Source organism: Geotrypetes seraphini, chromosome 2 (genome assembly GCF_902459505.1).
Source record: "Geotrypetes seraphini chromosome 2, aGeoSer1.1, whole genome shotgun sequence".
In the NCBI taxonomy this organism is placed as follows: Eukaryota; Metazoa; Chordata; class Amphibia; order Gymnophiona; family Dermophiidae; genus Geotrypetes; species Geotrypetes seraphini.
In genome coordinates this window covers 361164555-361190657 of record NC_047085.1, presented here as the reverse complement: position 1 = coordinate 361190657, position 26103 = coordinate 361164555, and the positions used below count along the sequence as shown (strand labels likewise).

General features: G+C 46.6%; 1 protein-coding gene across 6 annotated transcripts in view; it reads left to right on the top strand.

The window, feature by feature from the left end:
• Positions 1-26103, top strand: part of GRB10 (growth factor receptor bound protein 10) — a 459832-nt gene that overhangs the window by 369406 nt on the left and 64323 nt on the right. For all 6 annotated transcript variants that reach the window (XM_033930513.1, XM_033930516.1, XM_033930517.1 and 3 more), the window contains 2 exons: positions 4099-4214; positions 19877-19951. In XM_033930513.1, the coding sequence (XP_033786404.1) occupies positions 4099-4214; positions 19877-19951 (191 nt within the window). The remainder of the gene's footprint in view (positions 1-4098; positions 4215-19876; positions 19952-26103) is intronic.

Here is a 26103-nt window from a genome sequence, read left to right as displayed (position 1 = left end):
GGACAGAGCTTGGGTGGGGATATAGGAAGGGCTCCTGTTTTAACTTTAATAACTTACAAAATATTGTAACTGTGGGCATGTAAATGCTAGGTGTGCCAATATTTATTTATTTTATTTGTTTTCCATCCCATTGTCCCCAAAGAACTCAGAACAGGTTACAAAACTGGGTTATGATGATATTCTATAATAGAACATGGGTGTCCAAGTTCCTTTATAGAAAAGGTTCCTAAAGTATGCCCTCGGGGCACCTAAACGGAGACATCCAGTTGTAGAATTACCATCTCAGTAGCTGAATTGTGCTATCAGTTATATAAATTGCATGCCATCTACCTCAAATCATGCCCCTTTTCCAGTGGATAAATTTGGCTGTTCTGGGAGGTAAATTCCTGCAGTCACGTATGTCCAAAATAAAAGACGCAGTGGAGACTGATGTTCATGATGCAGACTTTCAACAAGATAATCCACAACTTCAAGCAATGAAGAGGTCCCAATGTGCATAGGCAGCGGAATATTTTTTATTTTTTTTTGGGGGGGGGCAAAAGTTCTGCACTAGACCTCTCTTTCTGGCTCCCGCCATCCCCACCTACCTCCTCCCGGCTGCTTTCATTTTAAATCTTTGGGCAGTGGCGACGAGTGAGCCTGCTGCCGGTGGTGTGCCCTGGAAGTCTTCATTCTTGCTACGTAGGAGTTCACACATAGCTTGTTCTTCGGTATTTGCTTTTGCACAGGCTACAGTTTTTTTTGTTTGCGGTTTCATTTGATCCCCTATCGACCTGGGACCCCTGATGAAGGCGTGTTAACCAAAACACGGATCGTGTCGGGCCCTTGGTTTGTTTTTAAGGTGGTATTATTAACCGTACTCAATTATTTGATATAATAAATTTAGCCTGCATCATTGTATGTGTTTCTGCAGTTTTCCTTGTTTTGGTTTCACATCCTTTACTGCAGACTCTGTTGGTTCTCCCCTTTTGTTTGTTCTGGGTGCCCTGGAAGTCTTCATTCTGAAGCAGCTGGAAGCTGCAGAATGAAGACTTCTGGGACATGCTGACGGCAGCAGGCTCCACTTGTTGCCGCTGCCCGAAGATTTAAAATGAGAGCGGCCGTGGAGGAAGTGGATGGGGGAGGCAGGAGAGCCATCTCTTTTCACCAAACACCAATTGGGGGTGTTTGGCCCTTATGGCCACCCCTGTTCCAATGCCCATGCATATATGAACACAACAGTCCAGATACATGCTATTCTGTAAGTAGATCTGACAAATTTGATAGAAAATCACTCTTCAATATTCAGGTGTTACTTTTCTCAAAGATCATATCAATTTGACAGCACCACCTTAGAAAAAACTTTTTGAATCTACCAATTGGTTCCCTGACGCAGAATCGAAACGGGCCACGTCAGAACCTGCAATTTAACATAAGCTTGTTATTTTGAATTTTTGACTCCATGAGAATGTGATAGACTGCGAGAACACAGCATATTGAATATTTTTTATATCAATTGAAATATATTTAATGTGCGATAATTGGGTAGTGAAGCGATATTTTTGGGGTTCGCCCCTTGTTTTTGCCTCTGTTTCTGAGCATATTTTTCCATTACAAGTTGATATGATCTTGAGAAAAGTAACACCTGAATATTGAAGAGTGATTTTGTATCAAATTTGTCAGATCTTCTTTAATCACTCATACAATATAGAGTACGTAGGTAGTGATGCCACATATTTATTTGACTAATTCTGTAAGTAGGTGACAATTTTTAATAGTGTGTACTTTGTGGGTAGGCATTAAATAGTAAACATAGAAACATAGAAACATAGAAAAATGACGGCAGAAAAGGGCCAAAGCCCACCAAGTCTGCCCACTCCAGTGACCCTTCCCCCAACCTCCTGCCCTTACCTCATCAGAGATCCCACATGAATATCCCATGGGTGGCTTTCCCTCTGCTGTCACTTCCTGGCCCCACAACACGAAAGTGATTTCAAAGAGATCCAGGCCAACACGAGTAGCAGGCCAGAGTAGTTGCTTGCGTTTGCGAAGATTTAAAGAGGTACCGGGAGCGGGGATGGGATGGCGTGAGCGTGCCTTGGGGAGCGGAGAGGTGCCAGCGCCCCCTCCAAGATGGTGGCCAGGACGGTCCACGGCCCCCGTTTACTACGCCATTGACTAGAATTTCCTCTGGAATCACAGGTCCTCCATATAATATATGTAAACCACTTGTTTTGTACCACAGAAAGATGGTATATCAAATTCATTACCATTGCCAATTTTAATTGTAGTGAGATAGTAGTCTTATTGCTGCTGGCTTTTAATTTTATAATTTAGTGAATTCCTGTCCTTGCCCACCACCTGAAATATCAGAGAATTACTAGCAGTCTAGCATAGAGTTTTGGGGGTCCGACGAAAGAGGAAGCTGTATTATCGGAGGCAGGCCACCCTAGCAAAGGCCCCAAAGCTACCTGATGGAACTGCGCTAAACTAACGCTAGAGGCAGCTGTGTGGGGAAGTTAAAAGTACACAGTGACCTACTACTAGGGGGAGGAGAGGTATTGTTGGACATTGGGATGGGAGAGGGAGATGTGCTGCTGGACAGGGGAGGAGGGAAAGGAAAGGGAGAAAAGGTGCTGCTGGACCTGGTAAAAGGGGAAGGGAAAGATGTTACTAGACTTGAAGGAGAGGGAAGGGGGAGGTGTTGTATGCTGGAGGAAAGGGTGAGATGATTCATGGGGAGAAAGCATATTAGTTGTGAGTGGGGTTGGAGGTAGGGATGGAAGGAAGGAAAATTGCTGCAGGAGGGGTGAGTGATGAGAGAGAGAAATGGACATGGAGTGGAGGCGATGGGAGGAGAGAGAGACTGGGGTTGGGGTGGGAATGAGGAATGTCACACAAGGGAAGGAGCGGGGAGAAACCATGTAGGAGGCAGAAAGTGTTGAACTCATGGAGGGAGAGATGTTGGATGGGGAAGGCAGAAAGGAGAAATGTCACACTCGGGGGGAGGGGCAGAGAGTGAAAAGTTGGACTCATAGAGGGAGAGAGAGAAATGTTGGTTGGGGGAGGGAATGAGAACCAGAGGAGAGGAAGTGTGCAGGAGGCAGAGAGAATGAAATGCTGGATTGTTGGAGAGAGAAATGTTGGACTGGGAGGAGGCCATAATGGAGGAAGGGAGGGAGATTTGTTTTGACTGCAAGGGGCAGAAAGGAGGAAGGGAGAGAGAAATATCACACTGGGGAGGAGAGATTACTCAAGGAAGGGAGGGGTGCCATACCAGGGAATGGAAGGGAAGGAGGGGAGAGAGAGATGCCAGACTGCGAGAAGGAGAGATGCCAGACTGTGGGAAGATGGGAAAGGAAGGAGAGATGTATATTGTGTGTATATGAAAAAATAATCGAAGAAATTGTGTTACAATTAGTAATGGTGGCGGGGTCTGGAGCAGAGCTTGGGTGGTCAGGGGTTCTTAGTTAATATTTGCTAGACTTAGGGGGTACTTGACTTGAAGAAATTGAGCAACACTGTGTTATATTATGATATACTATGCTAACCAGTGGGTATCTTATGCAGCATAAAGGAGAATGTCTCAATGTGTGCTTCAGGCTGTTTTAGTGGCTAATAACATGTTATGTCCGGGAAGAATCAAACTGACCAATTCACCAAAATGCCTTCTAGATTTCTTGTGGGTATATTGCCACAGAGCATGTTCAAACGGAGACCCAGAGGTTTTCATTCTATAGTACGTTATGTTTTTAAAACATCTATGGTGTCTGTCATTAAAGGCAGACCCAGGAGTAAGTATGAATTAAAGGCTTAGATGTGGGAATGAAACTTTTGATATCATTCCCTCTACATGCTCTTTCCTGCTGAGATTAAGTGTGTTCTGCAGCAGGTTGAATATCAGCACTTGATCGCTTTCCAAGGTCACGGCAGAGCTTGCAAATTTAGTAGGATGGTGTTTTATTGTGTCTGTGTTCAGGCAGGTTTTGCTAGAAAACTCTTGGCACTGCACTTCAAACTTGTCTAAATGGATGAAGAGCTTAGAGAGTTTTGCTTTAATTTTTAGCTCATTTTCAAACTAAAATGTCTGAGGGGTGTTTTTTGTTCTTCCCCTTACAGAAAGGTGTTTGGAAGACCATGAATCGGTGGTCCAAGCTCAGTCCATGATGGGAAGTGAAAGTAAATTTTTATTTAGGAAGAATTATGCAAAATATGAATTTTTTAAGAACCCTGTGGTGAGTTTCTCTGCTTATGTATTTTTTGGTTTGTTTGTTTTATACTGCTTAGATCTATTGGCTGAATGTGCCATATAAGCTCACATGTTCAGTTTGTGCTCCCCACCCTCAGGTTTGTCTCCGGTTTCTCCTCCCATGGTTTTTGTCCATGTAATTTGCCTTTCTATCTGACTCTAGGATGGTCTGGATGGGCAGCTGTTCCCAGATGCACCATCAACATAGCCCATTGGCTAGCAGGAGTTGACATAGGGGACTAGTCATCCTTCCTTGCCTCCCGCCCAGATCTGTGTGCAATGCCTCTTGCAGAATGCCTGTTCCATAAGCTGGTGATCCTTGGCAGTAGCCTACTTTGTTTCTGTTTTTATGGTACAGCTTAGTGACTAATGGGAAATTGGGGGTGGGGGTGGGGGTGGGGGTAAGAGAAGAGGTGGAGGAAATTACTAGTGGTGCTTTTAAAAAAACTGAAGTAGAGGGAGCAGAATGTTTCTTTGCTATGAGAGGAACAGAAATATTTTTTACATAAGGTGTAGGTACAGGGAGAAAAAAATTACTCTATTGGAGAGAAAAGCATGCCACCCAGGGGGAAAATGGCACCATTTTTTTGTTTGATTTGGCGCTAATAGAAAGTCACTCTGTGGGCCATGTTGTCAGTCCCGAGTGTCAGGTGTTTTAATTTATCTGGGAACTGTACTGGCTGACTCTGTCCCATAAGGAATGCAACTTCTTATTAGATAGTTTGATATTGCTGTTTTGTTCAGTTATGATATGTAACCCTGTTGCTTGTGTAAGGTTTATCTACCAACATATGCATATTCATTCATTCATTCATTCACTCATCCACTTAGTCCAGCCATTCAACAACCCAGTCTTTGAGACACCTAGTCCTATCAGGTTTTCAGGATATCCACAATGAATATGCATGAAATATTCATTGTGGATATCCTGAAAACACAAGGGGGCTAGGAATGCCGAAAGGACTGGATTGGAAATGGCTGACTTAGTTAATCTCACATTCTTTGTACACTTATTCTAGCGGACACACACATAGCCAATCAGGTGCAAATTTATTTCATGCATATTCAGTGTGAATATCTTGAAAATCTGAGTGGCTTAAGAACCCTATACTTATTTTTACTATTGCTATACTTGGGTTTTCAACTCAAGCTTCAGGGCACTTGAATCCATCTGGATACTCCATCTTTTATCTAGGTCCTGCTAGATTGGGGAGCAAGGGAAGGTGATGTATGCGAAGGAGTATAAAGTACTCCTGGCGAAATTCTGCGCACAAAATTAGCAAATTCTGTGAGATTATTTGTCAAAATTTAAACAATATTGTTGCTAATTGTTATCCATATTTCATTTAAAACATTTAAAATAAAATGTTTTTCTTCTACCTTTGTTTCTGGAAGTTTTATTTTTCCATCATGTTGGTTCTAGTTTCTTTTTTCTGCTTTCCTGTTTCTGCTAATTCTCCTTCAAATAGCTGCTATCCATTTGTCTTTTCTACTTTTGATCTATTCCCTCACTACTCCTGCCTCAGATATATTGATTATTCCTTTTTAGATCTTTTCTGCCTCTCTTCTTACCCTTCTCCTATTTTTCACTTTTCAGCTACCTATCAAATTTCCATCTTATCCCAGGACAAGCAGGCAGCTATTCTCACACATGGGTGACGTCATCAGTGGAGCCTGGATGCGGAAGCTTGCAAGCAAACTTGCTTGAAGAAAACTCAAAGTTTCGAGTTGACCACACCGCACATGCACGAGTGCCTTCCCGCCCAGCGTAGGGCACATCTCCTCAGTTCTCATTTTTCCGCGGAGCCGAGAAGTCCGTCTTTGACTCTCTGTGTTTAACTTCGTTACTTCGTGCCTTCTCTGAACCACGGTTTGTATTTTTTTCTTCACAAATCGCTGTTCTTTGTTGTTTTTTTTTTAAACTAGAAATAAAATAAATAATTTTCAATCTTCTGTCCGTCTGCCGGGGCAGGCCGCTCGGCCGCAGCCCAAGGACTTCGATCTTGCGGCAGCTGTTTTTCCTTCTATGTCCCGGCCTGTCACGGGCTTCAAGAAGTGTAGCCAGTGCCAGCGTGCGATTTCCCTTACGGACCCACACCGTCGGTACCTCAAGTGCCTTGGGCCGGAACATCACCCGAAGTCGTGCGAGTGCTGTGCTACTCTTCAATCTCAAGCCCTTAAACGTCATCATCTTTTGGTGGAGAAGCTGTTCGGGATGGATTCTTCCTCCGATCCCTTAACATCGAAGGGGCCCTCGGCCTCACCTTCGACCGAGATTCCTCCTGCTTCTACTGCTTCCACCTCGAGCCTCATCAGACCTTCATCGTTTGCAGCGGCTCTCTCTTCGACGACACCTGCTGTATCTTCCCCTGTTTCCTCACGAGCAAAGCATTGGCGGATCAGCTATCTTTCTCATCTTTTCTTTGTCAGATGGCTGTTGATTTGGATCTTCAATTAGATGCTGGTTCCAAATACTCTAAGGAATACCTCGAAATCATGCATCTCCCTCAACCTTCCTCTTCACAAGCTTTTGTCTCAGACTTTTGGTCGATGCCTGGAGACCCCTTATACCAGGGATCTCAAAGTCCCTCCTTGAGGGCCACAATTCAGTCGGGTTTTCAGGATTTCCCCAATGAATATGCATTGAAAGCAGTGCATGCACATAGATCTCAAGCATATTCATTGGGGAAATCATGAAAACCCGACTGGATTACGGCCCTCAAGGAGGGACTTTGAGACCCCTGCCATACCATACTGGCTGTTCCAGGCAAATTGGACTCTAGGTATAAAACTGTACATCGCAAAGGGTTTGACAACTCACAGTTTTATCCCAGGACAAGCAGGCAGCATATTCTTAACGTATGGGTGATGTCACCGACGGAGCCCCGGTACGGACCTTTTTAACTAGAAAGTTCTAGTTGGCCGCACCGCGCATGCGCGAGTGCCTTCCCGCCCGACGGAGGAGTGCGTAGTCCCCAGTTTCTTCGTTTCCGCGGAGCGAAGAAGTCACATGTTTTTCAACGGCCGTTGAAATCATTAGTTTGCCTTCCCGCTTGCGTATTTTTTTCCGAATTTCTTCTTTTTTTCCCTTTGGATTACTTTATTTTTCCTTAAAAAAAAAAAAAACTCATCGAGTTTTCTTTATTTTTTCGAGCCGGCCCTGGCGGGGCCTGTTGTCACCATACAGGCCTCCGGCTTTGATTTTGCGGAGGCCGTGTTTCCCTTCATGCCCCCTCAACCGGGTTTTAAGAAGTGCCAGCGGTGTGCACCCCCGATCTCTCTCACAGACCCGCACAATTGGTGCCTCCAGTGCCTGGGTCCAGAGCATCGGGCTGACACCTGCACCCGCTGTGCTACGCTTAAAAAGCGCACTTTGAAAAATAGGCAGATCCAGCAAAATATTTTGTTTGGTACCGGATCTGCCATGGAACCTGCCGCGACGTCGACGGCACCCCAAAAGTCGGCACCGACGACGTCGACACCACTGGACCCTTCCTCGGGGTCGTTGGGCCCAGGTAAGCCGGCTAAGAAGCCTTCCACTTCCCTCGAGTGCCCTCCTGCCACGGTTGCGACACCGGCCATTCCGGCGCCGCACCGGCCCCGCAAACGCTCCGCTCCGATCTCGGTGAGTGCCTCATCATCAGCCTCCTCATCGCCGGAGCGTAGAGTGGCACCTATGGTACCGAAGAAGAAAAAAGCGGTACCGGTGCCTCCCCTGGATGACTGCATCGCAGCCATACTCCAAACACAGTTACAGGAGCAGCTGCAACAACAACTCCAACAACTGTTGCTGGCACCGCACCTTCCGGTACAGGACCGGTCCGAGCCTCGCACTGTCCCATCGGTGTCGACCCCCTCGGTACCGACTAATACCTCCATGCCGGTGCTCTTGGCCGAAACACCTACGGTGCATACCCGTGCTACTGCCGACCCTGTCCGGTCCCAGGAACGACATTGGTCTTCCTCACCCGGTACCGCCTCGGTGCGCTCAGGCAAATCTCTCTCAAAGACCCGCCATGCCGAGCCCTCCACGTCGATGTCCAAACGTACGCACCCCGACGTTAGGGACCCAGACTTGTGGGAAGACTCCCCTCACGGTACCGAAGAGGACGCTTCGTCAACCGACGAAGAACCCTCCATGACCGACACCGCCTCCAAACCAGAGCAATCCTCTTTCTCTAAATTCCTTAGGGAAATGTCAGCAGCTCTTTCCATCCCCTTAGAGTCCGACTCTAAGAAGTCTCAGGCTTTCCTCGATGCCCTAGACTTTGAGCAACCTCCCAAGGAATTTCTAAAGTTGCCCGTCCACGACATCTTACGGGAAACTTTCTATAAGAACTGGGAGACTCCCCTCACTGTTCCCGGAGCCCCTCGTAAATTGGATAGCTTGTACCGGGTTATCCCAATCCCAGGGTTTGACAAACCTCAATTGCCCCACGAGTCCCTCCTGGTGGAATCTACTTTGAAAAAATCTCAGGGTTCCAGTGTATATGCCTCCACCCCTCCTGGCAGAGAGGGAAAAACCATGGATAAATTTGGTAAGCGCCTTTTCCAAAATTCCATGCTAGCCAATAGAGCCAACAACTACACCTTCCACTTCTCCTTCTACATGAAGCATCTGGTGCAACAGCTCTCCTCCTTACAGAAATATCTTCCTGAACGTAAGGTCCCTCTGTTCCAGCAACAAATTTCCAGCCTCCTCCAACTCAGGAAATTTATGGTTCGCTCCATCTACGACTCATTTGAGCTGACCTCTCGCGCCTCTGCCATGGCGGTGGCCATGCGCCGTTTGGCATGGCTGAGAGTCTCTGACCTAGACATTAACCACCAGGACCGCCTGGCTAACGCGCCTTGTCTGGGCGATGAACTCTTCGGAGAGTCCCTGGACTCAACAACCCAGAAACTCTCAGCACATGAGACCAGGTGGGACACTCTGATCAAACCTAAAAAGAAGACTCCACCTGCTCGTCCCTACAGACAACAGTCTTCTTACCAGCGTAGGTTCTCGGCCAGACCTCTCAATCCGCCTCAACAACAGTCTCGCCGTCCTCGCCACCAACATCAGACTCAGGCTCGCCCACAGGCTCAACCTGCCAAACCTCCTCCTTCATCTAAGCCGTCTCATCCCATCTCTGTGACATCGTCTCTTCGGCAATCTCTTCAATGGTGGTTGAACTCCTCCAATCTTTCCAGGGGTCTACTCTTTCATCTACCCCCTCACTCCATGATCATAACCACAGATGCCTCCCCCTATGCATGGGGCACTCACCTGGGAGATCTTCGCACCCAGGGACTCTGGACCCCTCAGGAGCATCAACATTACATCAACTTCCTCGAACTCAGGCCATGTTCTATGCTCTCAAGGCCTTCCAGCACCTTCTCTACCCTTAGGTTCTTCTCCTGTGCACAAACAACCAAGTCGCCATGTACTACATAAACAAGCAAGGCGGCACCGGATCTCCCCTCCTCTGTCAGGAGGCCATCCGCATCTGGACCTGGGCCACGGCCCACAGTCTCTTCCTCAAGGCTGTCTATATCCAGGGCGAACAGAACTCCCTGGCCGACAATCTCAGCCGCATCCTTCAACCTCACGAGTGGACCCTGGATCCTCCCACACTCCACTCCATCTTTGCTCTCTGGGGCACTCCTCAGGTGGACCTCTTTGCAGCTCCTCACAACCATCAGCTGCCCCAGTTCTGTTCCAGACTCTTCTCTCCTCATCGTCTGGCCCCGGATGCATTCCTGCTCGACTGGACGGATCGGTTCCTCTATGCCTTTCCTCCCCTACCTCTGATGTTGCGGATGCTCTTCAAACTCCGCAGGGACAGAGCCACCATGATTCTCATCACCCCTCGGTGGCCTCGCTTCAGCTCAACTCCAGGGAGCCCATTCCTCTTCCTGTGTTTCCTACTCTACTTACACAGCAGCATCAGTCTCTACTACATCCCAATCTGTCCTCGCTCCACCTGACAGCTTGGTTTCTCTTGGGCTGACCTCTCCAGAGAATCTGTCTCAGCCTGTCCGTCGTATTTTGGATGCTTCCAGGAAACCGGCCACCCTCCAATGTTACCATCAGAAGTGGACCCGGTTCTCCTCTTGGTGTCTCCTTCATCATCACAATCCCACCTCACTGGCGGTGGAAACTGTACTGGACTATTTGCTCTCTCTCTCCGACGCTGGCCTCAAGTCGACCTCAATCAGAGTCCACCTCGGTGCCATCACGGCGTTTCATGAGCCTATCCTCGGAAAACCTCTTACGGCTCATCCCCTGGTTTCCTGGTTCATGAGAGGCCTCTTCAATGTCAAACCACCACCTAACCCTCCTCCAGTCGTCTGGGACCTGAATGTGGTTCTATCAGCCCTCATGAAACCTCCATTTGAGCCTCTTGCCACAACTTCACTCAAATTTCTTACGTGGAAGGTGCTTTTCCTCATTGCCATCACCTCTGCCAGGAGGGTTAGTGAGCTGCATGCACTGGTTGCCGACCCACCTTTCACTGTTTTTCACCATGACAGGGTGGTTCTGCGTACCCATCCTAAATTTCTGCCTAAGGTGGTCTCGGACTTCCACTTCAACCAGTCCATTGTATTGCCTGTTTTCTTCCCTAAGCCCCATTCCCATCCTGGGGAACAGGCGTTACACTCGCTGGATTGTAAGTGTGCCCTTGCATACTACCTTGTTCATACCAGGGCTCACCGCTCGTCTCCTCAGCTCTTTCTGACCTTCGATCCTAACCGTCTAGGTCGTCCTGTCTCTAAACGGACGCTTTCCAACTGGCTTGCTGCCTGCATTGCGTTCTGTTATGCTCGGGCCGGTCTCTCACTGGAAGGTGCTGTCACGGCCCACAGGGTCAGAGCTATGGCTGCTTCTGTGGCTTTCCTCCGCTCCACACCTATCGAGGAAATCTGCAAGGCTGCCACTTGGTCCTCAGTTCACACGTTCACTACTCACTACTGTCTGGATGCCTTCTCCAGACGGGATGGACTCTTCGGCCAATCTGTGTTACAAAATTTATTTTCCTAATGGCCAACCATCCCTCCTCCCTCTCTGTTAGCTTGGAGGTCACCCATACGTTAAGAATATGCTGTCTGCTTGTCCTGGGATAAAGCACAGTTACTTACCGTAACAGGTGTTATCCAGGGACAGCAGGCAGATATTCTTACGTCCCACCCTCCTCCCCGGGTTGGCTTCTTAGCTGGCTTATCTTAACTGGGGACCACGCACTCCTCCGTCGGGCGGGAAGGCACTCGCGCAAGTGCGGCCAACTAGAACTTTCTAGTTAAAAAGGTCCGTACCGGGGCTCCGTCGGTGACGTCACCCATACGTTAAGAATATCTGCCTGCTGTCCCTGGATAACACCTGTTACGGTAAGTAACTGTGCTATCTCATCAGTCCCTGCTAGTCGAGTCCTCCTTGAAGAGGTCCCATCCTTCCAAGGTTTATGCCACCGTTCCTCCTGGAAGGGAAGGGAAAACTATGGACAAATTCGGACGTCGCATTTATCAAAATGCCATGATGTCCTCTAAAGTCCTCAATTATAATTTTCATTTTATTACTTATTTTGAGTTCCTCATTTCTCTATTACCAAAATTCTTGACTTATTTGGATACTCAAAAGCACTTTGAATTTCAAGAAGTCCTTGCTTCTTTATCACAACTCCGATTACATCTCCTCCAGTCATCTTTTGATGCCTTCAAGTTGTCTGCACAGGCAGCTGCTTGCTCTGTAGCCATGCGTCGCCTTGCCTGGCTTCGTACCATTGACATGGACCCTAATCTTCAGGATCGCTTAGCTAATATTCCTTGTGCAGGCAATGACCTCTTTGATGAATCTATCGAGGCAGCCATCAAGAAATTGTCTGAACATGAAAAATTCTTTGCTTCTATTGTCAGACCTAAGCCAAAGCCAGCTCCTGCCAAACCTACACGCTCTGCTCCTATCTATCAACGGCGTTTTGCTCCGAGGATGGCTCCTTACAATTGCCCTCCTCTTAAGAAACAGAAGCCTCAGAAGCAACAAAAACCTCAACCTTCTGCTGCACCTAAGGCTACTCAGCCTTTTTGACTGTTTAAAACAGAGCATAACCTCCACCGTTCTGACTCTGCCTTCTTTTCCCCCTATAGGAGGTCATCTCCATCATTTTTACCATCAATGGATGACTATTACATCCGACCTCTGGGTGCTTACCATCATCAGGGAAGGATACTCTCTTCATTTCACTCAGGTTCCACCAGAGCTTCCTCCAAGAGAGTATCCTTCCAATCCTTCCCAGACCGCCCTTCTTCTTCAGGAAGCTCAAGCTCTGCTTCGTCTTCATGCCATCAAACCAGTTCCTCTGGACCAGCAGAACAGGGGTTTTTACTCCCGTTACTTCCTTGTTCCGAAGAAGACGGGCGACCTGCGGCCCATTCAGAATCATGGTGGCTCTCAACAAATTTATGGTCAAAGAAAAATTTTGAATGCTGTCCCTGGCATCCCTTTATCCCCTTCTTGAGCAGAATGACTGGTTGTGCTCTCTGGATCTCAAGGAGGCCTACACTCACATTCCCATTCATCCGGCCTCCCGTCAATACCTCATATTTCGGGTGGGGAATCTGTATTATTAATACAGAGTGCTGACCTTCGGCCTGGCTTCCTCTCTGAGTGTTCACCCAGTGCCTGGTTGTGGTAGCAGCAGCTCTAAGGAACCATGGTCTTCAAGTATTTCCCTACCTCAACAACTGGCTCATCAAAGATTCAACATCTCAGGGGGTTATTGTAGCGACCCAATGGACTACCTGGTTCCTACAAAGTTTGGGATTCGAAATCAACTTTCCCAAATCCCATCTTCATCCCTCACAGAATCTACAATTCATCGGAGCTGTTCTGGATACTATCCAACTCGGAGCATTCCTTCCACAACAACGTCTGGAAGCTCTTATTCAACTCTGTCATACAGTGTCTTCCCGCTCTTCCATCTCAGCGAGACACATGATGGTACTTCTGGGTCACATGGCCTCCACAGTACACGTGACTCCTTTTGCCAGACTTCACCTCAGAATTCCTCAGTGGACCCTGGCATCTCAATGGACGCAGGTTTGCGACCCACTTTCTCGACACATAACAGTCACTCCTTCATTGAAGCAGTCTCTCCATTGGTGGATACTCTCTTCCAATCTCTCCAGAGGCTTGCTTTTTCAAACGCCCCCCCCATCAGAAGGTCTTCACGACAGATTCTTCGACCTACGCTTGGGGCGCTCATCTTGATGGTCTCCGTACCCAAGGCCACTGGACCAGTACGGATCATCGGTGTCATATCAATCTATTGGAACTCAGAGAGATCCTCAAGGCTCTCAACGCTTTCCAACATCTTCGCGACCAGGTAGTCCTCATTCAGTCGGACAACCAAGTCGCCATGTATTATGTCAACAAACGGGGAGGGACGGGATCTGCCTCCCTTTGTCAAGAAGCTCTGAAGGTTTGGGACTGGGCAATCCGCCACAACACCTTTCTCAAAGCTGTCTATATCCAAGGGGCGAAAAATTGCTTGGCGGACAACTTGTTGTCTTCTGCAACCTCGCGAATGGACACTCCATTCCTTGCCTCTTCATCACATTTTTTCACAGTGGGGAACACCTCAGATAGACCTCTTTGCAGCTCTCCACAACTACAAACTGCCTCAGTTCTGCTCCAGGATATACTCTCCTCATCGCCTTGAGGCAGATGCTTTTCTCCTGGAATGGACAAATCTCTTCCTCTATGCATTCCCTCCATTCCCTCTCATTCTCAAGACTGGTCAAGTTAAAGAATGATCATGCCACCATGATTCTGATTGCTCCTCGGTGGCCGAGACAACCTTGGTACTCCATTCTACTTCAACTCAGCAGCAGGGAGCCATATCTTCTACCAGTTTTTCCATCTCTGCTTACACAGAGTCAGGGATCTCTGCTTCATCCCAACCTGCAGTCTCTACACCTGACAGCTTGGTTCCTCTTCATATGACTCCTCTGCAGTTTTCTCAACCTGTCAGAGATATTTTGGAGGCTTCTAGGAAACCTACCACTAGACAATGATATCACTAAAAATGGACTAGATTTTCTACATGGTGTTTTTCTCATGATAAAGAGCCCCAGCATTTCTCCTTATCTTCTGTTTTGGATTATCTTTTGCACTTATCAACTTCTGGCCTCAAGTCTACATCGATCTGAGTCCATCTCAGTGCAATTGCAGCTTTCCATCAGCTTGTCGAAGGGAAACCCCTCTCTGCTCCTCCGGTGGTTTCCAGATTCATGAAAGGACTTTTCAATGTCAAGCCTTCTCTCAAATCGCCTCCTGTGGTTTGGGACCTCAATGTTGTCCTTGCTCAACTGATGAAACCTCCATTTGAACCAATTGACAAGGCTCATCTGAAGTATCTCACTTGTAAAGTGGTGTTTCTCATTGCCCTCACTTCTGCTCAACGAGTCATTGAGCTGCAAGCTTTAGTTGCTGATCCACCTTTCACAGTATTTCATCATGACAAGGTGGTCCTTCGCACTCATCCTAAATTCCTCCCTAAAGTGGTCTCGTAATTTCATCTCAACCAATCCATTGTTCTTCTAGTTTTCTTTCCAAAGCCTCATTCTCATCCTGGAGAAATAGCTCTTCATACTCTGGACTGTAAATGTGCTTTGGCCTTCTATTTGGAATGCACCAAATCACACAGAACTGCTCCTCAACTTTTTGTCTCCTTCGATCCAAATAAGTTGGGACATACTATCTCTAAGTGTACCATCTCCAACTGGATGGCTGCTTGTATCTCCTTCTGCTATTCCCAGGCTGGATTACCCCTACACAGTAGAGTCACAGCCCACAAAGTTAGAGCCATGGCAGCTTCAGTAGCTTTCCTCAGATCTACTCCTATTGAGGAAATTTGCAAGGCTGCTACTTGGTCCTCGGTTCATACCTTCACTTCTCACTATTGTCTGGATACTTTCTCCAGACGGGATGGACAGTTTGGCCAAACAGTATTACAAAATTTATTCTCTTAAATTGCCAACACTCCCACCATCCCATTTTGGTTAGCTTGGAGGTCATCTATATGTGAGAATAATCTGCCTGCTAGTCCTGGGATAAAGCACAGTTACTTACCGGAAAAGGTGTTATCCAGGGACAGCAGGCAGCTATTCTCACAACCCACCCACCTCTCCCGGTTGGCTTCTCTGCTAGCTATCTGAACTGAGGAGACGTGCCCTACGCTGGGCGGGAAGGCACTTGCACATGCGCGGTGCGGTCGACTCGAAACTTCGAGTTTTCTTCAAGCAAGTCTGCTTGCGAGCTTCTGCATCCAGGCTCCGCTGATGACGTCACCCATATGTGAGAATAGCTGCCTGCTGTCCCTGGATAACATCTGTTAAGGTAAGTAACTGTGCTTTCTCTCCCATTCATCCATCTCATTCCTTCTGCAGCCCTCCATTCTCTTTCATCTTCAATGTACCCCCATTACCATATTTCTACACTCTGTTAAATCTATCCTCTCATCCATTTCCTTGTCACCCTCAGGGTTCTACTATTGTCAGTGTCTTCCTTCCTCCACCTATACCAGCATCTGTTCCCTCTTCCTTCCTTTCCCACCCTCATAGCCTGACATCTCCCTCTCTCTTCTCTTCGTTCCTTCACTCTCTCCCATGTTCCAGCGTTACTCCTACACTCTTCCCTCACTCCCATTGCCAGATATCTCGCCATCACTCCATTCTGCTCCTGGATACAACATCTTCCTCCTTCTCCCCTCCACCTCGTGTATCTCTCTCTCTTCCTCTCATCCACCCCCATGTCCAGTACCTCTCTCTCTCCCTCTTTTTTCATCCCTCCCCTATGCAGCATTCTCTCCCTTCCTCTGCCATAGCCAACATTTCTGATTCTTTCCTACTGTCCCCCCCATCTCTCTCCCCATGCCTTGTGCCCTGGGGCAAACCTCTCTATCCCCTTCCATGCACCATCTCTCCCTTCCTCCCCTCCATTATCATGTGCAACATTTCACCCTCTCTCCCCTCACCATGCATTGCTCCCTCTCTCCCTCCTGTGCAAGCATCTTTCTTTCCTCTCACCCTCTTCTTCCCTGTGCCAGCATTTTTCCTTCCTCTCGCCTCTCCCCATGCCAGCAACTTCCCTTCTTCTCACCCCTCCCCTCCCCATGCCAGCAACTTTCCTTCCTCCCCTCCCCTATACTCTTCCTATCAAGGCTTGCTTCATTGGGTCATGGTATCTGCAACCATTCTCACACACTTCCTGCCGCTAACCCGGAAGACTCCACTCTGCTGCGGAGAGATTACGGGTTAGCGGCAGGTAGTGTGTGAGAATCGCTGCTGATACCGCAATCCGAAAGCTGACACCATCTAAGATTCTGCATGGGAAAGGGGGAATTCTGTGTGACTGCAAAATCTTTAATGTGCAGTTGGTAATAAAGGAATATACCCAAGGTGGTGTTCTTTTATAGTTTGTTTTATTCATAGAACTTGCCTGATCAGAAATTGATTTTGTTTCTTTTACTTTATATTGTGCCTGCATATGCAATAACTACGCAGAAAAGAATTCATTGTGTCTTTCAGAAGGTTGTTATATTTGTAATTGCTTTTGTTATTTTTTCCATGTTGTGTTTTGCATCTTTGTAATAGCACTTTAAAACAAAAACCAAAAAAAACCCAAAACCTATGCCACTTTTCCAGTTCCTCCTCCTCAATGTCCACAGTCCAGTGGTAAAAACTGTCAGAATCTGGTATGGCCGCTATATGCGGGAGACCAGAGGACAAAGCAGACTTGGATACTGAAAACGTGCACCAGGCAGTTGATAGCCTGGGAGTCCCACCAGAGGCTTTACCCACTGCTTCCTTTCTCCCCCTCCACCCTTGGGTCTATCATTTCTCTCTTTCCCCCTTCCCTCCTCTCCACCCCCTTCTGATTCCTTCTCTTTTTTTCCCTCCCCTAGGTCCACCATTTCTTTTTCCTTCTTCCCCTCCATCATTTTTCTCTCTTCCCTCGCCCTTGGTCCATCACTTCTCTCTCTTCCCTCCCATCTACCCCAAGTGGTCCAGCATTTTTTCTTCTTCCCTTACCCCCAGTCCATCATTTTACTTTTCCCTCCCATTCATACCCCAGATGCATAAATTCTCTCCTCTGTTCACCCCCCTCCCTCCCATCATCTTTCCCTCTACTCTCTATCCCTAGTCTTCCTTAACTGGTGTCTTTGGCAGGATTTCCAGCAATGACAGGAATTCAGAGATGCTTCTGGTGGCCTGCTTGGAGCCTCTTTTCTAATATTAATCGCCTCTCTGACACACCTTCTGGTTTGTGTGGGGGCAGTTCACATCAGAAGGGAAGCTCTAAGCAAGCCACAGGCAGCATTTCAGATTTGCTGCCACTGCCAAGGACCTCATGAAAACACCTTTAAGGTAGACTGTGGGATGCTGGATCATGGAAAGAAGGGGAAGAGAGTGGGAAGCACTGGGCTTCCTGCTTCAGTCCACCCCTGAGGGGGTGGTGCTGCTGCGAAGGGAAAAAAAAAAAAAGGTCTGGTTTTAAGGGGTCTGCCAGCAGCTGGCTTGGCCTTTCAAAAACTGGCTAGGCTGATTGAATACCTATGATACCATCTTTTTCATTCTTCTTCCTTCTTGCTACTACCATCCCTCATTTCTCTTTCCCAGCATCTCTTAATCTTACCTGCATCTTCCTCTGCTACAGCTAACTGGGTAGAGGGATGTGGCTCGGACTCTTTTGTGCCGGCACTGTGAGCAGCTTCTGAAGTCATGTTCTGCAGACTTTTGCATTATGAAATTAGTAGGACTACACCTAAAGGGATTCTGAGCTTTTTATTTCAGGTTGCAGTTTTTTGAAATTGCTTGTGGTGTTAGCACACACAGGACAGGACGGGACAGGATGTAGCATGGGCTCGGATGTGGTATGTGCGACTACTGAAACAATGCAGTGTATGCACAGGTTAGCCTTCTGGGAAACATTTTACCATTTCAATCCCCCCCCTCTGAATTATTGATTCCTTATAGTTCGTCAAGAGTTCTTAGATCTTCCTCACAAGCTACCCTTTATGTTCCCTCATTAAAAATCATTGGTACTCGCTGTGACCTGATCTTTTCAGTTACTGCCCCATCTATTTGGAACTCACTCCCTCTATATTTACGGCTTGAACAAGACTTGAAAAAATTTAAGAATAGTTTAAAATGTCTTCTTTTTAAAGAAGCCTTTAACTAAAAGTTTAAGTTTCCGATTAATTCCGAATTTCTTCTTCCTTCATTAAATTCAGATTATTTTCCCCTTCTCTTTAGACTTTCTAGTTCTCAAATTTTTTTTTTCTTCTTTTTTCCTTCTCTTCATACTTTCCCCATGTACTAACCCAACCTGCTTACTTTTTCTTTTTTTTTTTTTTTTTTTTTTATAAATTGTATTTTTTTTTCTTTTTTCCCCCTTTCCTATTGTTTCATGTGGATTGTTTACCTCAGTTTGTTTTTATTTTTAATTTAAAGTAGTTAATTTTAATTACAATGTATTTGTGATTTTAGAAATTTAATTTTATTTCTTTGTAAAACGCTTTGTATTCTGAAAAGCGTTTAATCAAATAATATAATAAACTTGAAACTTGAAACTATTGCAGTGACAGTCCTCTTGTTGAGACATAGTGAGACATGCTGTAGTTCCCTCAGTAATCCAATACACGTGTGCTTGCAAAGTGGTCAGTGATGCTGCTGTTGACTGGTATTCCCTCACTCCTTGTCTAGATAGCATGTTAGAGCCATTTGCTGCACCTTAGAGTCAAACCTGTGTTCCACCTAGTGATCCCAACACTGAGATGCCAGGTAGAGAATGACACGGGGACAAAGTTTTCCCCGTCCCCATAGGAACTCAATTGTCCCGTCCTCGCCCCATTCCTTCAGTTGTCCCCTCCTCGCCCCATTGTCCCTATCCCTGCTCCATTCCTGTAAGTTCTGCCTTAACCAGACAAGCCTCGAACACTTATGATTTTAAAGCATTTGAATTTTGTTCAGATGAGGCTGGAGCTTGCGGGAATGGGGCAGGGACAGGAAAAGAACTCGCAGGGACGGGAAAAAATTTGTCCCCCATGTCATTCACTAATGCCAGGCTACCCTTAACCAGTTTTTAAGCTAGTTCTGTCCACAAAACACTATCATATGATTTCATGAGTCTGTTGTGTATGGATCGTTGTTTCCAAAATGTTATGCCCTTCTACCCTCCATGGAAGATCTTTGCAGCTATGAAAGAGCTATATGAACAAGAATCCCAAGCCATCATGCCATGATCACCTCTTTTGTTGTGCTGGGTTTGAAAATAATTTTTCCGTGCCTCAGCAGTACTCTCCTGAGTGATCCCAAATCTGCCAGATCCGTGTAGGCTAAGCAGAGCCTGTTCAGTATTTGGGAAGGTTGACCAAGGGGAGGTCAGGTGTTGTTACCTGCAGAAAGCAACAGCAAACTCCAACTACCACCAAGAGTGCCATGGGCTGTGGTGCCTGAATTTGGCGAGAACTAAAATGCCACCATCCTGAGTTTATCAGTTTCATTTGACAAACTTAAATCATTTAGGCCAGGTCCAGGTTGTGAATGCAGTGAATCTACAAATGCATTCAAGATGATGAACCATTTCTTCTGTTTTATCTTTTTTAGAATTACTTTCCGGAACATATGGTAGCCTCGTGTCAGCAGTCAAATGGCAGTATTTCCCCTTCTCAGCTCCTGCAGGTAATGGAGATTCTTGCTAATATGAGGGTAAATCAAAAAGTAAAGGCAAAATACATTTAACAGCTTTAATAGAAGTAACTGTGAACAATTGAACATATCACTTTACCACATAGTCGTCATGCAAGATAACGCATTTATATCATTCATCTTAGCTTCTGCATTCCTGCAGTGAAGTTTTTCGACTGCTCCCGAAGCTAGATGATCACTACTTTCTTTACTTCATCATGCTTTGTCTTTTGCTCTCCGGGTCACAGTGATGCACCTATGTCTCATCACCGATGATAATTCTCTCCAGAATACTCGGATCTTCTTCATACCGTCTCAGGAAATGGGTTGCAACCTCCATATGCTGTTGTTTGTGCAGATCAGTAAGCTGTTTGGGAACCCATCTTGCAGACTTTCCTGTACTCCAAGCCATCATTCATTATGGCACATGCAGATCCATAACTGATATCCAAATTTGCAGCCAACTGAGACACCGTTATCCATCGGTCTTTTCTAATCAAGGCATCCGCCCTGTCAATGTGCTCTTCTGTGCGTGATGTTGATGGGCAACTAGAATGTCCTTCATCATTTACACATGTTCTTCCCTCTTTAAACCTTTTTACCCATTCATAAACCTTTCGTTGATTCATGGTGCTATGTCCATACCGAGTCAATATCCGATGGTGAATTTCCACAGGTTTCACTTCCTCTGCCCAAAGAAAGAGCACTGCTGTATGTTGTTTTTCGATTGTGCAATCTTGCAATGGAACGTCCATGTTTCTGACCTCGTGGCTGCCACACGACTAAAGGCCAAGCACTGTACTGTGTATGGATGAACTATCCAACAGGAAATGTACAAGTACATGTGTTGCATTTCGCTAGCTCTGTTCCGGTTATCGGGTAATTTAACAATTGCCTTTAATTTTTGGATTCGCACTTGCATAATTCAGGTGAAAGTGAAACAATAATGGTTTCATGAAAAAATGCGTACACATTTGTCAAAGGAGAGTGAGCTTTGCAGAACAGTGTACAGAGGGAAAAGAGGATAATAGCTCATAGTGGAAGTGATTCGTGTTGGTCCTCATGGACTGCAAACTGGTTTGTGTTTCAAGGCTACTTAAAACAGTAACTGCTCATATATTATTTTACATACATGTCTTCCAAGAACTAGTTGATTTTGTGTCTGTAGAGCTGTCTTGAAAACCAGATCCTTTTGTGGACCCTGGCAACCAGACCTGAATCACTCCAGGTGTATGGTATTGGGATAAATTGACAACTAGCATTGTATGCACCCCTCAGGTGAGTGTCCACCCGATTGCTTCTCAACTTTATTTCATGTGACCCTTTTTTCTCCTACTTTGCTCAATCCTCATAGAACACTAAACCAAGAACAAGTGGGGAGTGGGATAGAACACGTCAACCTTGGGAGATAAAATCTTTTATTTCTATAAACTCTAAATAAATACAGAAACACATTAATAAAAACACATGTATAAAAAAGTCCTATAAACGTGATGTCCTTATATTGAAAAGATCTAGTTGATGACCCGACACGGTCCAAGTTTCAGCCTCCAGATGGAAGCCTGCCTCAGGGGTGCATCTAATGGTCCACTAGGAGTCACTCCAGTGCTGGGAAAACAAACAGTAAAATAATCTTTAAGAAGACTGTAAACATATGCTAAACTTATGAAAATGCCCAAAGGACTCGAGCAACAGGGTACACTAAGGTCTCCTGCCAAGAACACGTGTCCTGGTACCTTCCTTATCCATTTAATACTGGTCATTTGACTGAGAATGCCAGGAAATGTAATTTTAATTGAATTGGGTATAGATGATTACGGGGCTCATTTTCAAAAGAGAAAAACATCCCAAAAATGACAGAGGAATTTGGATATTGCTTGCTAAAAAGTCCAAATTGCCATTTTTGAAACACATTTTTAAGATGGTTTTCTATGCTGTATGCCTGCAGTGTCTAAATCTCAAGGGGTTGTGTTGAGATTGTGTTTTGTGTGGGTTTAGGTTTGACTTACGATTTGGATGTTTTTCTGCAATAATGAAACATGTTCATAAAATGTCCAGGGCAATATATGATATTCAAAAGCAGTACTTCACAATCGTATATTTATTATCTGCGTTATTTTATTAATCTTTTCCCCCCAAAAAAATCTTCTCATATATATACTTATAAGTAAGCATTCATGACAATCTCATTCATAACGTAATTAGCATTCAGCTGGAGGAAGACCTCGACAGCTACACTTGAACATAATATTTCATTTTAGTTTAAGTATCACTTAGCTAGCCTCCTCATTGGGCTAACCTCTGCTTTCAACCATTTTAGATAATCTTTCGTTCTTTTTTTCATCTTTTATAGCTATTATATCAAAGTGAATCACATCTTTATAAGCAAAGCTGTTCGGGGGTTGATGGGGAGGGCCTTCATCAGTGTGGGGGACTTTTTTAAAAAAAAAATTTAACGGGACAGATACTTTGCGTGTGTAACACACGCAAAATAATTGTGCCATTGGAAACAAAGAAAGAAAAACCAGGCAGACCTGTCAGTTTTTTTTCCTATTGCTAAAACCCCTGTTTTTGGTTTTGTTCTTTTTGCATAGCCAAGCGATGTTAGTGCATCAATCGCTTGGCTGCTTTGCAAGGGGTTTTAGCTAATTTGTGTGGCCGGATCGGAAAATGGGAGATCGAGAGGAAAAACATGCGGTGAGCCATTTTGTGAATCAGATCGCTAAAGCTGTGAAAACCGGTTTAGTGACGATTGCTGACTTTAGTGCATCTAGCAGAAAGGGGGATCAATGAGGATGGTACAAGATGGAGGTGATCCTAGATTGGGGAGTAGGGAAAGATGATGGAGAAAGAAGTGGATGAACATAGTAGACAAGTAAGAATAGAAAGTATAAAAGTGGTCACTATGAAGGGATGATTGAGACTAAGCAGAAAGAAAATAAAAATATGAAGGACAGAAGAAAGGGGGAAAGGAGCAGTGATTAGGCTGTGATTCAGAGGTAGAGGAAGCAGATAACTGGCAGCTGGATTTGACTGCGGAGTGAGGGGCATGGTGGATCAGAATGGATGGAAAATGGGGAGGCACAAAGCCATTGTGTGAAAGACCAGGAGAAACTAGGAATGTAAATCAACTGAACGATCTGTGAGGGGGAAATGGAAGCTCTATGAATGATTAAAAGTGAAAATAGGGTCAGAAAGTACATGAAAGACGAGAGATGGGAAATTGGAAAGAAAGGGAATGGATGTCGGAAGGGGATAAGTGACAGAGAAGCTGGTGAAGCAAAGAGGACACATGAAGGCTGCGAAGCAGTTAAGTACCGTATTTTCGCGGATATAACGCGCACCTGTGTAAAACGCGCACAGGGGTATAGCACGCAGAAATCACGATGATATGTACCAAAACTTTTCTATACCGCGCTCAGGCATATAACGCGCATGATGCCCGACGCTCCTTTCGCCCGCCCTGACTTTCCGTGCGCTGTCCCGACTCTCCGTTCACCCCCCCTGACTTCCGTGCACTGTCCCCCCTTGAAGTCCTGTCCCCCCTTGAAGGTCTGTCCCCATCCTGAAAGCCTGATGCCCCCCCCGACGTCCGATACATCCCCCCCCCGGCAGGACCACTCGCACCCTCACCCCGAAGGACCGCCGACTCCCCAACAATATCGGGCCAGGAGGGAGCCCAAACCCTCCTGGCCACGGCGACCCCCTAACCCCACCCCGCACTACATTACGGGCAGGAGGGATCCCAGGCCCTCCTGCCCTCGACGCAAACCCCCCCCCCCCCCCAACGACCGCCCCCCCCCCCAAGAACCTCCGCCCGTCCCCCAGCCGACCCGCGACCCCCCTGGCCGACCCCCACGACCCCCCCCCCCCCCCTCCCCGTACCTTTGGAAGTTGGCCGGACAGACGGGAGCCAAACCCGCCTGTCCGGCAGGCAGCCAACGAAGGAATGCGGCCGGATTGGCCCATCCGTCCTAAAGCTCCGCCTACTGGTGGGGCCTAAGGCGCGTGGGCCAATCAGAATAGGCCCTGGAGCCTTAGGTCCCACCTGGGGGCGCGGCCTGAGGCACATGGGCCAAACCCGACCATGTGTCTCAGGCCGCGCCCCCAGGTGGGACCTAAGGCTCCAGGGCCTATTCTGATTGGCCCACGCGCCTTAGGCCCCACCAGTAGGCGGAGCTTTAGGACGGATGGGCCAATCCGGCCTCATTCCTTCGTTGGCTGCCTGCCGGACAGGCGGGTTTGGCTCCCGTCTGTCCGGCCAACTTCCAAAGGTACGGGGAAGGGGGGTGGGGGTCGGCCAGGGGGGTCGCGGGTCGGCTGGGGGGGCGGTCGGAGGTTCTTGGGGGGGGGCGGTCGTTGGAGGGAGGGGGGTTTGCGTCGAGGGCAGGAGGGCCTGGGATCCCTCCTGCCCGTAATGTAGTGCGGGGTGGGGGTAGGGGGTCGCCGTGGCCAGGAGGGTTTGGGCTCCCTCCTGGCCCGATATTGTCGGGAAGTCGGCGGTCCTTCGGGGGGGGGGGGATGTATCGGACGTCGGGGAGTCGGCCGGGCAAGAGGGCTTGGGCTCCCTCTTGCTCCGATCGTGGATGCGGGTGCGGGTGGGAGCGCGTGTGAGCGGTCGTTCGGGGTGGGGGTGCGAGCGGTCCTGCTGGGGGGGTGAATCGGGCGTCGGGCGGGGTGGGAACTATGTTTAAAAACTTTTCTATACCGCGCTCAGGCATATAACGCGCGAGGGGTATGCGCGGTAGGTAAAATCGCGTATAACGCGCGCGTTATATCCACGAAAATACGGTACAAAAGGTGGACATGGAGGGGGGAGACGCCTATGGATTAGAAAGAGAACAGGAAACTAGGAAAGGAGTCTGACAAAAGGGTGAAATAAGGCTAGAGAGTGAGTGAATGTGGAAAAATTGAAAACTGGTGGGCAAGGGGTAATGTGGACCTTAAAGTATTGGGGTCATTGGCTTGCACCTAATCCTCATCCCTTCCTCCCTGAAGTAACAGCAGCTGTAATGGTTCTTAATTAGATATTCTTTCAGTTGCTGTGCAGAGACATTTTCATAGAAAGAGCTGCAAAACCTATTGTCTGTCTGATCAGGTATAACTGCCTGATGATGGGAGGGAGGGGGAGAAGTAGAAATTGGAAAGAAGGGGAGGAAACTGTATCTTCTGAGACTATGGGTTTCCCCAGATCTGTAGAAGTATGACAAAGAAGGATGCTGATACTAGAACATAAGAATAACCTTACTGGGTCAGACCAATGGTCCATCAAGCCCAGTAGCCTGTTCTCATGGTGGCCAATCCAGGTCACTAGTACTTATCCAAAACCCAAGGTGTAGCAACATTCCATGCTACCGATACAGGGCAATCAGGGACTTCCCCTGTGTCTTTCTCAATAACAGACTATGAACTTTTCCTCCAGGAACTTGTCCAAACCTTTCTTAAAACCAGCTACGCTATCCGCTCTTACCATATCCTCTGACAATGCGTTACAGAGCTTAACTATTCTCTGACGCGTGTTCTGACAGAAGAGAATCCTTGTATTGGGACCTAGAACACTAATTCCTTTTTTATTGAGAAAACAGAATAACCTGAACTGTTACCAATCCTTATATAGAAACAAAACTTAACAAAATCCTTCACTTTTGTCACAAGTGCAGAACACAGATCCTCCCTAGATACAGAATAAGGGACCACAAATTAGAAATAGAAACAACTATACAGACAAAAAAAAAATTTTGTAATTCTTTATTGATTTTCAATTCGAATACAAAGTGCAAAACATTTTACAAACAAGTAAAACAAAGAACAGCACTTACATCCAATCGAATAATACAATAGAAAACATATTCCCACCCCTCCACCCTTCCTGGATGTGTGCGAAAAACAAATAGGAATTAAAAGCTTATACAATTAATCTGATTTGACAAATTCCGCTAATGGACCCCATGTTGTTTTAAATATTTTATTATGTCCCAGTATTTCCGAATTCATATTTTCATATCTATAACACTGAAACAAAGTTTCCCACCAAAAGGAAAAATTTAGCCTATCCCAGTTGTTCCAATCCTGGTGATCATTTGTATGGCAACCCCTGTCATAATTATAAGAAGTCTGCTTTTATACCTGTCTAATGGACTTTTAGC